This window comes from Plasmodium knowlesi (assembly GCF_000006355.2).
Source record: "Plasmodium knowlesi strain H genome assembly, chromosome: 10".
NCBI lineage: Eukaryota > Apicomplexa > Aconoidasida > Haemosporida > Plasmodiidae > Plasmodium > Plasmodium knowlesi.
Genome location: NC_011911.2, coordinates 1184100 through 1200346, shown reverse-complemented (window position 1 = coordinate 1200346; position 16247 = coordinate 1184100). Strand labels below are relative to the sequence as shown.

Below are 16247 nucleotides of genomic sequence, written 5' to 3'. Positions count from 1 at the left end.
CTTCTCATCTTCTCATGCTACCGGGTTGGCCACGTCACTTCCCGCAGTAGTACTTGGTTGCCTCCTCGTTGGTAAAGCACCAGTAGAAGTTGCCAACGCTGATGAAGGGGAATTTCTCCTTGGTGATTTCACAGCAGAAGCAGGTGTGGACACCAGTAAATTTAATTTGACCCATGGGGGTGTAGGATTTGTAGGCAGTTTCGTTTAGAAGGTAGACGAAGAGCACGATCCACATGATTATGAGAGCAGAGGCGGCTGTAATCCGGACAATCCATTCGCGCATTTTCATTCTACATGGCGGTCTTCCTTCATCATTAATTCGTTTCTTCATGAGAGATATCATAATATGGAAAGCGTCTTCCTTGTGTACCTTGTTGGCAATCTGCTTCTTTCGATAATTTTCTCCGCGTATTTTCTTTTCCCTGGCCTTGGCCTCAATTAACTCCTTGGTCTCATTAGACAAGAACCATGAAAAGGGTGGAGATGTCAACATGCGTTCTCCCAAGGTACACTTGTCTGCTGCAGAAACAGTCGTGATGGTAGCAAAACCATAAAGTATGCCCCCTAAGCAACCTCCCATGTGAGCGTAATTATCCGTATATCCAAACATACCAATGAAGATACCGAAAATAATTACGATAACCATAAAGATTAAGACAGAGCAGGGTCTAGGAATAGTTTTCCAGTATTCTATGTGGTATGTGAAAAGTGCCCCTATCAAACCATATAAAGAACCGGAGGATCCGATGGTGACACCACATGGATCGCACACTGCAGATAATAAATTTCCAGTAACTCCGGATATAAAAAAAAGAAGAAGGGTTCTAAGGAATCCCCAATCGGGTTCTATCATCCAAAGAATCTGTATCTGACATAATACATTAAAAATAATGTGCATGAATCCACCATGCAAATAGACAGACCAAAATAGACGATAAATCTCTCCATAGTTTCTTATATAATTTGTGTTGAGTCCTCCTAATTGGTTGTATACACGTGTATTTACACTATCCCAACTGGAATCTCCTCTTGCATCTGCATTGTGTTCTACTTTGTTTGTGGGCCAACCTTTGTCGGATGCTTTCGTTCCAATAAAATGTCTATCCGACGCGGATTCCTCTAAATTGTATTCACATGCTCCATAACCAAGGAATACATAAAACGGTTCTCTCTTCTTTATTACGCTTTCCGTGTAAATAGGGTATAGCACCTTCGAAATACATCTTCCATTAAATGTATTGTAATTAAATATCATCTCTGCGAAGAAGACCCAAAAGAGTATTGCCGTTGACGATATACAGACGATTAATCGTCCTACAAGTGGGTTGTTATTAAGCCTTGGGTCCTTAACCTTTATTTTGGCATTTTTTTTTTTTCTCCTGTACTTTCCTAAAATGGGGGATGCAAAGGGGTTCAACGGAGCTCTCCTCTCCACAGCTCCGGATGGCAGCGTGTGCAAGGGCTCCTCGCTCGTCACTAAAATTTTTATGTCACTGGGACCATCTTTTACTTCCGTATCGGTCATTCCCCCTTTTGCAGTGGTTCCTCTATTCGTGCCAGTTGCGTTTTTCGTGCCAGTTCCGCTTTTCGTGCCAGCTCCACTTTTCGTGCCAGTTGCGTTTTTCGTGCCAGTTGCACTTTTCGTGGCGGTTGCACTTTTCGTCGCGGTTGCGCCCAGTGCATCCGTTGTGTTTCTTCCCGATCGAGGGCCTCCGCCCCGTGCAACACCCATGCTAACGTCACTCTCCTCATCACTATCTTCCTTGTTTCCACTCGGTGTATCGTCCTTATCAGACGAGTCCACATTTTTCCCTAACTTATCGCTCGACAGGAAAGGCCCTTTGCTCACTTTGTAATTACCCAGGATATTTTTCTTTGGCACCGCTTTTTTGAATTCTCCCTTCTTGGGGGATTCTTCGGTCAACCGCCCTGGCGACTCCGCCACATGCCGAACCGCCTTGCTCTTGCTCTTGCTTTTGCTTTTGCTTTTTTCTTCATGATTCCCGTTGCTCGCTTTCTCTGTCCCCATGGATTCGCACGGAGGGCAACGACGTGTATGGGTGGGGACGATACACAAAATGTAAAAGATGCTAGACCGACAACAAATGGAAAGCCGCCAAAGGTGCGCACAAAAAAAAAAAAAAAAAAAAAAAAAAAAAAAAGGAACAACTAGGCAGACAAACGGTCAGAATTTTTTAACGAACAAATGGACAGTATTCTTTAACAGACAAATGGACAGAATTCTTTAACAGACACATGGACAGAATTCTTTAACGGACAAAGGGGCAAAATTTTTGTCAAACAAACGGACACAAAAACAGTTGGGGTAAGGTGGTGGACTGAAGAAAATAAAAAAAAAAAAAAAAAAAAAAAAAAAAGAAAAGAAATAGTCTTAATTATCAACCACTTCACGCCATTCGCGGATCGATGCTTGCACATGCAATCCGTCTGATGCCGAGGGGGAGTGGGAAGTATCCTCCGAAAAACTCCCCGCAAATTATTCTGTAAAATTAGTCTGCTTTGTAAGGCACGTGAAATGCAAAAAGTTAACGTGGACAGATTAATAGAATGACAAAATTTGGAAAAACAAAAATAAAGTGGGAAAAAAAAAAAAAAAAAAAAAAAAAAAAACTATATCTTAAAACAAAAATACACATGAGAACATATTATACTACCAATACGTCGTATGCGCGTAGGCACGTTCGCGGAGTGGTTTGTTTGTTTCGCCAGGCGTAGGCACGCGTTGATTGAATAAGGCGAAAGTAAAATGCGACCTAAAAAATGTGCGTATAAGTGGACTTGACGATCAAACGGAAGAGCAAAGAACGGAGCAACATGTGCAGTGTAATACGTTGGACCAATTCCAACCAACCCCACGAAGGATACAAATACGTGAAGTCGAGTTGAAGGGGGGGAGTGCGTGGAACAGGCGAAGGGTCATATGGCCGCCTGTTCAAGCAAAGGTGTGTGATTTTTCCAAATTTCACCAAGCACACAAAAATGAAGTTATGCATGCTAAGTCGCAAAGTGAAAGAATAATTTAAAATGACACTAACGGAAAAGTGCACAATTCCTGGGGTGGAGGGCGAAGATATTTTCCACTCAGTCAATTGTGCACTCCAGGCGTGGAGTAGACAAGACGAAAAGCATGGCACTATTGTTCAGCACAAGAACATAAAAAAAAAAAAAAAGAAAAAAAAAGAAAACAAAAAAAAAAGAAAAGAAAAGAAAAAGAAAGAAGAGGAAGAAATTGAGAGTCTAATCGTATAACGATAAAATTAATGAGCAACTATCCTCTCCCCCTTTTTTTTTTTTGTTCATTCTTTTTCGAGGAAAAGACTGTTGCCAGTGTTCATTTACATGCAAATAGAGCGGGTTGGTAGGTAAATATACCTTATATGTACCCCTGCAGGTGATTATACGTTATGGTGCATGCGAAGGAAAATCAACTTTTAGAACCCCCTGTGATGGGCACTTCCCCCCCCCCCTCGTTTTCCATTTTTAACATGCACAGCACTCAAACTCGTTTATCCATACTTCGCGCTACTACAATGATCCTCCTTCAAGGGGGCTAGGCTACTCGGAGAACTTCCGGTCCAGAAAAACTATTCGGTCGTACAGTACTTGGCTGTACCTGTACAGTGCCAAGTTGAGGGTATGCGTGTCCTTATTTCCTAAAATTGGAGAATGGGAGTGTACAAAGCATTTTCTTTCTACAGTAAGGGAAAAAAGAAAAAAGAAAAAAAAAAAAAGCAGACGGACAAAATCATACACATATGTCATATGCACGTAAACATAGTGTCAACATGAAGGTGCTTTACTTGGCCATAGGACCACCTTCTCGTCTTTTCCATCCGCGGGGTGGAAGGCGAAGTCCACGCTGAAATTGCTGTACTTGAGCATTGGCAGAAAGAAGGCTCGAAAGTCGCTACAAGGGTGTGCGAATATAGAGGGGGGGGTATGTACTTAAGAGGTGCAGGAAGTTGCTTGGCCATTTTATTAACGTGACAAAAGTATCGCTGAATGGCTAGACCTTCCGTGGGGCCCCTCCAATACGCAAAGGAACCGACTTACCTCACGACCCGGTTGGACGCGCTCGCATAGAATTCCACTTTCCCAATCGACTTGAACTCAACTTTGGAACAGAGCAGGATTTTGTTAATGCGGTTGACACTCATTTGTTGAAGTGGTGTATGCGGCACGAGGGAAGGTAGGGCGTGGCCATGCACACCTGAATCCATGTGAACCTGTACGCTTCGGCTGGTACACGTGGAGAGGGGTGTCAAGGAGTGGGAGTACTACTACCGAAACAACTTGCAAAAAAAAAAAAAAAAAAAAAAAAAAAAAAAAGAGAAAACTCAAAACTGAAATTCATACGTGGGCGGATCTAGTCATGTAGGTTCCTGTCAATTTGCTTGCAAAAAAGGGGCAAACAAACAGAAGAGAAAAAGAAAAAAAAAAAAAATTCTTCATACGATTCAGCCCAACGTAAACTCCGCTAAAAATGGAGGTCGATTTTTCCTCTTATCTCATGTGCAATTTTTTCCCCTGCGTGCCTACGTGTCGACACGGCTGTACCAGTGAAGGTTGACAGAATCCATTTAATATTAGTAACAACGGTGCATATTCGTTACTACATCAGTGGTTGCCCGTGACGCACACACAGAATATTGTGTTATCCCCCCTTTTGCTTTCTTCCCTCACGGTGTGGGAAAACAAGAACTGACACGTCGAAAAGGTACACCTCGTATTACAACGCTATTGGTATTATAAGCAATAAAAATTCAGGCATTCTAGTTATTAATGTTTTTAAAATTGCACGTTGTACGTGCCATGTAAGAGGAAAAGGGGTGAAAAAATAACTCGGCGCTGAAAATAAAATAGGGCGCGCATGCATCCACACATATATACAGCATATACATATATATATTTTTTATTTACCAACTAGTAAAAAAGAAAAAAAAAGAAATATGCATCAAGATGGTCGCATTGCGCACGGGGGGAGGGAGAGAGATTGGCAACCCTGTGGTCAGGGAGGCGTCCCTCCAATGGGAAAAATTTTTTTCTCCTTCATTTTTCCTGCTTTATATTTTCTGTTTCATTTATTTTCCGCTTCATCTTCTCTTTTCAATCTTATTTCCCTCCCGGAGCAGTGCATAAACCGGTAAGAAACTCTTACTCATCCCCTGCGGTGGGGAGGAGAGCTTTGTCGGCGTCTTTCTTCGACTTAGCCTTCTTCTCCTCCTTCTTCTTCTTGCGTTTCAACGAATTGGCAATGCTCGTGTAGTAGGCGTGGTTAACTTTCTGTAGGTCCTTCTTCTGGATTTTCTTGTTAACCCTGAGTTCCTTTTTCTTGTTCTTCTTCGCCTCAAGGCTCTTCTTCATTTTCCTGATGGCAAGGGATCTAAGTAGTTTGTACGCTGGGTTCAGTCTACATCTCACAGCAAAGTTCGTGAGAGCGTTTTTGTTCTGTACTCTCTTCTTGCAGGGTCTCTTTCTAGCTAGCAGAGTTGCCTGAACCTGTTCGCTGTTAATGATTCTGTAGATATCAGAATTTCCCATAATGGACTTTGGTAGGATATAATTTTTTTTCGTAACTTCTTTCTTGTAAATCTTTCCATACATAATGTCCAATTTTTTGAATGCACTCTCACTCCAAATGCACAGTCTTCCAATGGACCCACCTGGTGCTAACTTAAGTAGGTTCAGTTTCGTAACCTTACATAAATCAACTCCAGGGATATTCCTAAATGCTTTTTTCACACCTGAATCTTTGTTGTATATTATGAGAGGACCGTTCCTCATTCGATATTTCCTGTTTCTCATTTTTCCTTTTCCAGCTCTAACTTTCTTGGATTTAATTAATCTGTTTACCTCATCTTTCAATCCTAAAGTTATTAAGAATTTTAAGGCATCTTTCGTTTTGCTAATTGATTCCATGTCATTGCTAACTACCAGTGGCACTTCCTTTATGTTAGAAATTCGGTGTCCTCTAGCTAGTACTAATGATGTCACACCACTAGCTGCAATGGATGAACAAACTGCATAACGCTTTTCCTTGAGGTTTACTTTCCTCCCCCATCTTCTCCATATCTTTGTTGGGTTAAACATTCCTCCACCTCTACACATATTTCCAAAGGCTCCTTGTCCTGCTCTATGGGTTCCTCCTCCTGGTACCCTTGGGATTCTTGCCACTGCTCTTCCTGTTCCCCATGATTCAGCTGATGTTTCATACCCGGCCTCATACTTCACTGCGTATGGGTGTCTTCTGTTCTTCGATACATTTTTAAAAACCTCTTGTATAAGATCATTCCTTATGGGAGTTTGGAAGACCACCGGGATTTCCACTTCTCCAACCACCTGCTTGTTCTTCGTGCTGTACACGTTTGCTACAGGCCTCACTGTCGCCATTGGGTCCTGCGTGGTTAATAGGCAAAGCGATCAAACGGTTGTTGCAGTGAAGATACGATGAAGCGACGAAGCGATGAAGTGATGAAGCGATGAAGCGACGAAGCTACGAAACGATGAAGCAGCGAAGCGATGAAGCGGCGAAGCGGTAAGGATGCAACGCACAGGTGAAGTACCCGCTTAGAGCAACACGAAAGGTTTGCTACAACAAGCGGGCCAAATTAAAAATGCATATCTTGACAGGGCCTCAACCATGTAGGTACACAACCATGCATAATTGCGAAAAGAAATTTTGTCAAGCATTCTTTCCCAAGCCACAGTGTATTTTATACATCCTCGGCGCGCACGACAAGGATCGCCGCGACCATAGCAAATCATATCATTAACTCCTCATTGTCACATGTCGCTCATCTTACCTTGCAAACTTCGAAGGGACTTCCCTTTGGAACAGAAAAAGAGAGAGGAGGAGGGAGTAAAGCGATGCGCGCTTCTGTGAATATTTTTATATTTGCGTTGGAAGCAAAATTCAGTTTTCGCGAAAATGTATATCAGTCGTTCACTACCCAAGGGAGTAACGCGGGAAAAAGATTTTTTTTCTTGTTTTCAGTGTTGTCAAGGGAAGAAAAAAAAAAAAATATATATATATATATTATATATATATTTTATATATAAAATAATTTAGCTGTTCTGCAGGGTTTACAAAAAGAAGCGCTTCTTTTCCTCTTGTTTTTTTCCTTTTTTTTTTTTTTTTTTTTTTTTTTTTCCTTGTGTATGCAGTTTTTTTATGCCTTCATTAAGGGGCATATATCATAGGGAATACAAAAAAAAAGGTACGCTTAAAAAAGAGCAGGTGTTTTTTTACTACTTATATTTCTTGTGCTGCGCGTGCATTCAGTTTAAAATACGTTCGAGCAACTTTTGTGATTGGCCTCTACGGTGGTATGCGGGGAAGAGCATTCACTAAAATCAGCCATTCCGTTTATGCATTAATTTTTTTTTTTTTGTTTATTAATCCTTCTGCGTACTTTTGACCCCACTGAGCCGTGCTCTTTTTTTTTCTTTTCCATTTTTTATTATTTTTTTTTTTTTCCTTTTCCAGAGTCGAGTGCGCGTGAAACGACGACATTTGAGAAAGAGAGGTACCCCGAGGCGTGGGCAGGGGGGGGACACGCACAAGAGGCTTAACAACCACCCCTTTTTTCTATTGCACCCATTTGTTAATCAGGAAAAGTGAACACCAGGCGTGCAATATATATAGGCTCACATTTTACTCCACGTATTGTCTGTGTTTATCCATTTTTTTTTTTTTTTTTTTTTAGTTCTTTAAGGGGATGGCTTGCGCTACTTTGGGGGCATTTTTTTTTTTTTTTTTTTTTTTTTTTTCTTGTTGGCATACCTTTTAAGCACCCCGTTGGGGGAAAAGAAGCGGATAACTCTCTCCACCGCGGTAGTGCAAAGTTGATAGCTGCGAATAAAATGGATGGAGGGGATATGCATTTTGTAATAACATGGCAAACCGATTTTATTATAGGTTTTAAACCGTTTATGGCTCACCTTATATGCTATGCGTTGTTTTCCCCCCCTGGAGCGTTTTCCATCCCCAAGCGGCTCTAACCCTCTTGTCGAGCACTATCCCTGGGGGTATGGGTCAACTGTTTTTTTTTTTTTTTTTTTTTTTGAAGGCACTATCATATGAAGCGCTTTACCTTATATATCCCCACTTTTCCCCTCAAAAGGGAAAAAAATAATTCCGCAAAAGTGTCGCAGAAAAGTGCGCAATTTTCCTACACGTGTAGGAGCACCTAAACGGGTTAAACAAAAAATTAAGTAAAAGCATCATCAGTAGGTATTTTTTTTTTTTTTTTTCCCCTATTTCGTGGCAAACTTTTCTACAAATGCGGGAGAGTTCACGCCCCTCCCCCCCCCTGCGGTGACGTCTGTCACCTGCTTCGGCACTCTGTAAGGAAAAAAAAACTTTGATAACAAATAGTTGGAGCCCAGTACACGTGGCTACCTGTGGAGTGGCCTGTGAGGAACTTCCTTGGGCTCCTTCCGAAGGAGAGCAGGACAGGAATCCTTCACAACTGCCCCTTTAAGGGAGTTAAACCAACACGGAAAAGCGAACCAGACAAAAACAAAAAAAGTCAATACAAAAACAAAGACGAAAAAAAAGAAAAAAAAAGAAAAAAAAAGAAAAAAAAAAGAAAAAAAAAAGAAAAAAAAAGAAAAAATAAAGAAAAAAAAAAGAAAAAAAAAGAAAAAAAAAGAAAAAATAAAGACGCTAAAAAAGGATGCCCGTGTGGGCACCGTAGATAGGATTTCATTCCTTGGCTATTTCCGTCCTCCCGTGGGAAAGCGCAATGGTCGAGCTAACCAAGTGGTGCACGTCCAGGAACCCCCCCCACTTCACCTTATTGCGGAGCGACTCCGTTTGCACAATGGACTCACGCAAAAGGCGAATCACCTCCTCGATCCTCAAACTACCATTGATTGATAGCACGAGCGAAGCTAAGCCAGTAACGACAGCGGCAGAGAAAGAGGAACCGCTACTGATGGCATACCTGTTCTTTGGGAAGGTAGAAATTATGTTATCCCCGGGTGCAGCCAAATGGACATATTTGGCGCTATAGCAAGAATCAGGAGATAAGGAAACTTGCGCATTTTTCTTCTGAATCATATTCGAAACGGTGATAAGGTTACGTAGCTTCTTAGAATAAGCGGTAGGGTACACCTTCTTCACGTCTAAATTACATTCCGGAAATGCGTTCTTCGATTCTGACGTAGGACAACAATTCCCGGATGATGAAACGACTAAAATATTTTTTTCCTCCAAGGTCTTCAAAGCTTCAAATAACGATAAATAATTCTTTGTACTGGCAAAACTCGCATTAATAATTTTTGCCTCTTTCGATGCACAGAAATTAAAGCACTTTAAAATATCACTAACGAAACCTGCGTTTTTACTGTTGAGCGCTTTACATATGGTTAGTTTAGCTCTCTTACAAATTCCTTTAATTCCGTGGTTTTCTCTCTTTGAATTTCCTGCAATTATGCCCGCTATGAATGTCCCGTGCCCGTGGTTATCCATTCCATCTGGACCGTCATCTCCATCAACCCGATCACATTCCTTCTCTGCGCTCCGATTTTCGTCATTTTCCTTCTGGTCCAATATCACATCCCGTCCATGAAGTACATGTACAACGTTGTCATGCAAATCTCGGTGATTGTAGTCGACCCCGGTATCGACGATGCACACGTTTACATCGTTCTGTTCATGAGGTTCCGACAACTCCGTGCCTTCCTTCATCCTCGTTTGGTCGTACCCCTTAATGATATTTGTCCCCTTCCGGTTACTTTGGAGTCTTTTCAAAAAATTATTAAACGCCATCTGGTTGCTCAGTTGAAAGCTGCCATCACTGCCAGGGTGTCTACGTAGACTGTTTCCATTTCTAACGGGAGCCTCCCCCCTAATCCCGCCCATCTCTTTAATAGGGATAAGGTCATCCATACCGCTCCCGCAACCTCCCCCCTCGACGGGATGTATCTGGAAATCCTCTTCGACCAACATATGCTCACTGCTCAACAGTTGCAAGCAATTCTTTAGCGCTCTCTCGTTGATGTTTGAGAAAACCTCATACAGGTAAAGGTGTATGTGATTCAGCTTCTTCACTCTCCCACATGATCCTAATAGGTTTACGGTGTTTTCTTCAACAAGAGCAGACTGCAATGCGTTTTCTTCTTGTTTAAATTTTATAATCATTTTTTTTTCTCTCAATTTTGTTATCATTTCATCCATGTTGTGTGAATCATCTTGGAGAAGGTGATCAACTTGTGGGGGGGAAGACGGCGACGCGGAAGACATCGAAGAAGAATGGACCCCCGTTTCAAGTCCCTCCCCCCTGAGCATCTCAGTAGACGCCCCACGCAAAACCCTACCTTGGAACCAAATTAGACTGCCTCCCTCCTCCCCACAATCATTACGAGCAGTTCGATGTTTTCTTCTCGCCGTTACATCACGCATGTGGTGTCTTCTGTATTCAACAGACATATTCTTTACCATCCCGAAGATGAGGAGGCAAACGAAAGCGCAGTGGTACTTTCTAATGGTCATTTTGCTTTCACGGGAAAGGGTGTGTGTGTGGGTGGGGTGCAATTCTATCAGCGGGAAAGCACTTCGGTTTTCATCCCTTGTGCATATGTCCAAGTGGGTGTACGCATTCTCCTTTAGCTCAATCGGTGCAACGTAAAAGGAAGGGAGGGAAGAGAACCATCAAGTTTCCAACATTTCACATTATTGCCTCTATGCAGCTAGGCAGTTATGACCACCCAGACTGCTGTGGCCACCCCTAAAACAGACTTCGCCTAGGATTACGCCGGAGTAACCATCGTCCAACAGATTTTACTATTTGATCTTTTCTAACTTTTGTGTAATGGGAAAAAAAAAAAAAAAAAAAAAACATTACTTTTTTTATTGCTTGTTCATATTTTTTTTTTTTTTACACATTTTTATACTGCCTCCTTGATTTGGCAATATTATAAAAAAAAAAAAAAAAAAAAAAAAAAAAAAAATATTCGGGATGCATGATCTGTTACACACTATGTTTTAGAGACGAATAAGGGATTTTGTTCGTCACCAGGGATGCGGAAAATGAAACCGCAGTGGGGAATACGTACAGGAGAGCACAACTGGACTTACACAACGCGCGAGGCACGTTACACACCCACAGAGACAAACGCCCCAGGAATACACCTCTTAGCACTGCGCCATTTTCCCCTCATCATTTCGAACCAGTATGCTTCACGACAATTCTTACCCCTTAACACGGCGCGATATGTGCACACGCTGGGCACCACCACCACCCCATGGTGGGTGGTCAATTAGGATCCACCAATTTATATTTCATCAACCTACTTACATAACAACAGAACGAAATTGGAAAATCTCCGGGGGTCCAATTTTCCCACCATTCATGTACACACCCATTTTAGATGTCCCCAAAAAATGCACAAGGTATGCACACCCCACTGAAACGAGAACCCAACCGGCGAGTTATCATCCTTATATCTTAATATCAGCTTTTCCCCACTACGTAGAATTATCTACTAAAAAAAAAAAAAAAAAAAAAAAAAAAAAAAAAAATATCCCCCCTGCGCACGAACATGCGGGAGAAGTATTCTTCTCGTTGCAGTTGAGTGGTATGTTTTTTTTTTTTTTGTTGTTGTTGTCCCCTATATGATATGTGCACCCTTCCTCCTTATGTCTCCATGTTATCGTAAAGTGAGATAGTCATTTGTTCTTATTCACGGTTAAAACGCCCGTAGTCGCAAGGGGGAAGAGTACGGGGAAAAAACAAACGAAGGCACAACATCGCGTTTTGCCTTTCCGCTCTCCTTGCTTACCTCTATAGGATAACCACAAATGAGGGACACCCATTTCGCATTTGCAAAAGGTATGTATACGTAAATTCACACAAAAAAAAAAAAAAAAAAAAAAAAATGAAAATGAAAAAAATGAAAATGAAAATGAAAATGAAAACGAAAAAAATGAAAAGAATTAAGAAAACAAAAAAAAAGGGGGAAAAGTAGAGTGACTTAACGAGTGGGCTAATGACTGCACAGGTGAGAAAGGTCTCATAGACTATCACTGCACAGTAAACCAGGCGGGGAAAATCGGTAAGCAAGTGAAGACACGAAGACAAATACTCCGCATGGCATGCGCCCACCTCCTCAAGTTCGGCTCACATCCCATTCTACATCTCCGTAAGAGTACTTTCCCTCCTGTAAGGGGAAACACCCCCTTTTGGTGGCTAACGCATGTCTGCTTTACCTCCTTCCCATAACTACTCGTGGCATCTTTGGCGCAAAGCCCGGCACCGGTTTTCCACGAACTGGTCTTCTACGCATGGGCATGTTGCTATACTCCCCCTCTCTCCGAGACCTCATACCATTTTCATTTCTCCTCTTTCCATTTCGTCCATTTTTTCGCACCACCCCAGCTTCTCTCTGTTTCAGCCTCCTCTTACTTCTTCCTCTTCTTGGAATCCTTCTCCTCTGCCTTGGCATTGCCCGTGGGAATCTTCTTCGCCTTCTCTCCAGATCGTCTCGTGAACGCCTCCTTTGGGGATTTCTCCTGTTCCTACCATCCTTCTCTCCCCAATTGTTATCAACATTAGGAGAAAAAACATACCCTTCGTTTTCATCTCCCCATAGGGATGTTTCCCCGTTCCGGTTCCATCTTGACAAGGGTGGAGTGGTCCCCCTCCAACCAGAGCGTAATAACTCCTCTGCTGGAATTCCCTCCGGTGAGTCCCTATACATTCTACCTACATCGTATTCAGGGTCATCCACGCTTTTAGTTCCTTTCATTTGAGTAACCCAGTCATCTTGTCCATGGTGGTAACCTTCACCACTATCTTCCTCAATCATTGCCTGTCTACCCTGTTGACCCCACCTTTCTGGGAATCCATTTTCGTCCTGAGATCTGCGATTCAAAGGAAGACCAGGGGTACCATCTCCAGATGCATACACTTGCCCCCGTTCGTTCGTGCGATACAGAGGTAGATCACTCCCCCTATCATTGGTGTGATTTTCCAAAAAGGAGAAGCCCAAAGGGAGGCTCGACATCTCCCCTGTCACTGTCACTCTTCCCGCGTCTTCATAAAACGATTCTTTTGCCTCATCAGGCACATACACGTTCTCCTCATAATTGTACATACTAGTGAAGGTGGTGTCACTGGCGGGGTCTTCACGTAGAGCAGCCACCCCATCGGAAAAATCCTCCTCCCATTTAGAAATAACATCCATATCGTAGTGTGCCATGTCGTAACGACCCAGATCGTTTCTCTCCTCCGGGTCTAACCCGTTCAGCGTCTCACCTACAAGATGCCTTTCCATCTCTTCCATTTCACCCCTCTGTTGTGGGAATATAACTTGGTCTTCCAAATGACCAGTTGCTTTTTCACTCTCCTCCTGTTCATCGTTTAAACGTGGAGTCACATCTCCCGTGATAGTTTTATCAAAAATTTGCTCTTCTGTACCAGTGGTAGGTTTCTCAACCCAGTCCCCAAGGTCCTCTGTCATGCTACCTCCGGAAAAACCACCCTTTGATAGGTCCCCCCTGAAGCTGCTACTCCCTCCTTCTGCCTCCAGATCCAAGTCCAATTCTCCAAAAAACGTTTTACAAAGTTCATTCCTCTCCTTTAATGTCGCATCAATCACTTTTAAGGGATCGATATAGCCTCCCCACTTGGATAGCCCCTTCATTTCACTCCTCTTCACGATAGATCTTTTCAAAATATGCCTCATTCTCCTTATGGACAACTTGGGGATGACATTTAGAATCATCACTAGGATGTTTACAAAATCGGCCGATGCGTACCCTTCACCATCTTCCACCATCGAAGAGGGGCTCCTTCCAAACGGAAAGGTTTTTCCATATGAGAAGCTAAACAAAGTTGTATTCTCCCTCTTGTGTAATACCTTCCACTTTTGTTTTTCCCCCTTTGGATTCCCATTACCAGAGATAGGAACGAACCCCCCCTGGGTAGAGTTCCGCAGGGCACCCACGGAAAAGACGTTCTCAAAAGTATCCGCAAATGAGGAGGGATATAATTTCTCTGTTGAATGCTCCTCTCCATGTTCCTTTCTAGGTTGTTGTGATTCGTCACTCTGACCAGTGTATACCCGTAGAGACGGTGACACCACAACAATTTGGGCCCGCTCCAACTCCTGCATCACCTCCACCAACTTTTCGCTCTCCCCCTCTACGTTATACCCGACGTGGATCACTTTGGCACCACTCCCTTTGCAATGTTCCAAACATTTGATGAGAGGCATCAAATGCGAGTTCGTTTCCTCTCTATCTCCAAACGCTTTGCACACAATAAGTTCGACGTTCTTTTTGTACATTTCCCTTTTCATTAATAAATCCCTCCTAATGACAGTGTTGGCGATAAACGTTCCATGCATGTCTACATCATCGATATCACTGGATTGACACCTGGCATAATTTTCCTCGTTACACCTTTCAGTATTTATTCCATCGTACTTCGCATCTCCCCCCTTTGGATATGCCCAACTTGGGGAAGCCCCTTCATCATCCCGTTCCTCTAATTGGAGATGCGTATCATATTCACCACCACCACTTCGCTCGCTTGGATTATCACCTTCCTTGCTGTGTTCCCATCTGTATATTTTCACAAATTGCCTTACTACCTTATCCTGCAGATCAAGCCCTGTGTCAATTAGACAAACTCGTGTCTTCCCGAGGGATAGGTTATTCTGTACCATGTAGACAAAGTGTTGTTTAAACCTTCTGAATTTCTCATACTTTAAACACCAATCTTTGTCATGTGGTGTAATTCCTACGAATGATTTCATCGACCTGCAGAATTTTTTTAAGAAATTAGAACTTTCGTCTGTGTCGTCGCAATTAGGGATATGGTAATTTCCCTCCGAAGTCGTGACCCCTCCTCTCCTGATATTCCTATCGTGACTGTCTTTCACCTTCACCTGAACGAAACTTTTAGTGCTCAAATTCATCTTACTATAATTGTGTAATACATTTGGTATCTTTCCAATCTGACCCTCCTCAAGGAGCCTCCCATTCATAGCTCGCTGAACACGTTCACTCCCTCTTCTGCACCAGTGGATTGTCGCATCTCCACTAAACTGTAACAATGCAATGATGTGAAAAAAAATTGTAGAAACCGCTACACGTCGGTGCCTTTCCTTTGTAAAGAGCATTATGTCTACTATAACGTGGGGTTACTATTTTATTATATTTTTTTTTTTTAAATGGTACCAATCAGAACGAGTGGAAGTCGGTATGCCAATGCAGTAAACCGACAGGAGGAGAAAAAAAAAAAAATTAAAAAGACAATCCTGTCTGTCGTACCTTTTTTTCGATATACTTTTCGATAACTTTTCCTTAATATGCTGAAATACGCAAATTCAACGTTGAAATGTTGTCTTTTCATTTTTGAGAATTTAAAACGGTTTTTAATACTCCGCTCTTAAGAGTATGTCTGCTGTCAAACCTTGCAACACCACAGAAACGAAAATGGCGTTTTTTTTCTCTTTCTCATTGTGTTTGCTTCATTTTGGCTAGATAGCTAGCCATTTTTTTCTTATTTCCACTTTTTTATGAACAAAAAAAAAAAAAAAAAAAAAAAAAAAACAGCTAGTTATCTAGCTAACTACATAGTAACAACGCCTAACAGATTAACACATGAACAGTTTCCCTTATCCAGGGGGTGAACTCATTTAGGAGTTATATCCACGTAAAAACAAGTAAATATGCTCTTCCCTTTAGTTACATTCTTCAACAGTTGCACTGTTCTGAAGAGCGTCTGTTTTAGACAGTTTGTTCATTTGAGAGGGGGAAGAAATTCCCAACATGTAGATAATTTACAAATGGGGAATACGTCTTCAGATGGGCACTGGGCGCTACTCCTAGAGGGTTCCTCCCTGATTTGTTTACACAGAACTGACTACCCTTGCGCATATATTGGCCTACTGGGAGGTATCGACGCTTAATTGGGGGCAACACAAATGCAGTCCATTCAATCGTGTCTCACATAGCTTTTTACTGGTCACTGCTCTCTTCTTGCATATAAATAAAACGGCAAAAAAAAAAAGAAAAAAAAAAAAAATGCATGTATGTGTAGAAACATATCTACTCATGTGTACACATAACAAACGTGACAACTGCGGCGCGTCATTTTGGAGACACATAACAGTTCAACTATGTGTATAGTAGTGTGTGTGTACGCTTGTCGAGCTTCCAAAATGTGGTGAAGTGGCGGAATTCCTCCGTTACCAATTCCAATGGAGAGTCT

The 16247-nt window shown here is 42.1% G+C and overlaps 5 protein-coding genes across 5 annotated transcripts; all 5 read right to left on the bottom strand.

Moving 5' to 3' along the window:
- Positions 1-34: 34 nt before the first annotated feature.
- PKNH_1026700 (rhomboid protease ROM4, putative) lies at positions 35-2029 on the bottom strand (the record flags this gene model as incomplete). The annotated part of the gene is made up of 1 exon (XM_002259711.1): positions 35-2029. One exon carries the CDS (start codon positions 2027-2029, stop codon positions 35-37), a length of 1995 nt encoding a protein of 664 aa, XP_002259747.1.
- Positions 2030-3576: 1547 nt separating this feature from the next.
- On the bottom strand, positions 3577-4178 carry PKNH_1026600 (conserved protein, unknown function; the record flags this gene model as incomplete). Its single annotated transcript, XM_002259710.1, has 3 exons — positions 3577-3674; positions 3822-3928; positions 4075-4178. The coding sequence occupies 3 exons, from the start codon at positions 4176-4178 to the stop codon at positions 3577-3579; spliced, it is 309 nt and encodes a 102-aa protein (XP_002259746.1).
- Positions 4179-5175: 997 nt separating this feature from the next.
- Positions 5176-6411, bottom strand: PKNH_1026500 (60S ribosomal protein L4, putative; the record flags this gene model as incomplete). Its single annotated transcript, XM_002259709.1, has 1 exon — positions 5176-6411. The coding sequence occupies one exon, from the start codon at positions 6409-6411 to the stop codon at positions 5176-5178; it is 1236 nt and encodes a 411-aa protein (XP_002259745.1).
- Positions 6412-8728: 2317 nt separating this feature from the next.
- PKNH_1026400 (subtilisin-like protease 3, putative) lies at positions 8729-10519 on the bottom strand (the record flags this gene model as incomplete). The annotated part of the gene is made up of 1 exon (XM_002259708.1): positions 8729-10519. One exon carries the CDS (start codon positions 10517-10519, stop codon positions 8729-8731), a length of 1791 nt encoding a protein of 596 aa, XP_002259744.1.
- Positions 10520-12231: 1712 nt separating this feature from the next.
- Positions 12232-15153, bottom strand: PKNH_1026300 (PIMMS2 protein, putative; the record flags this gene model as incomplete). The annotated part of the gene is made up of 1 exon (XM_002259707.1): positions 12232-15153. The coding sequence occupies one exon, from the start codon at positions 15151-15153 to the stop codon at positions 12232-12234; it is 2922 nt and encodes a 973-aa protein (XP_002259743.1).
- Positions 15154-16247: the final 1094 nt, after the last annotated feature.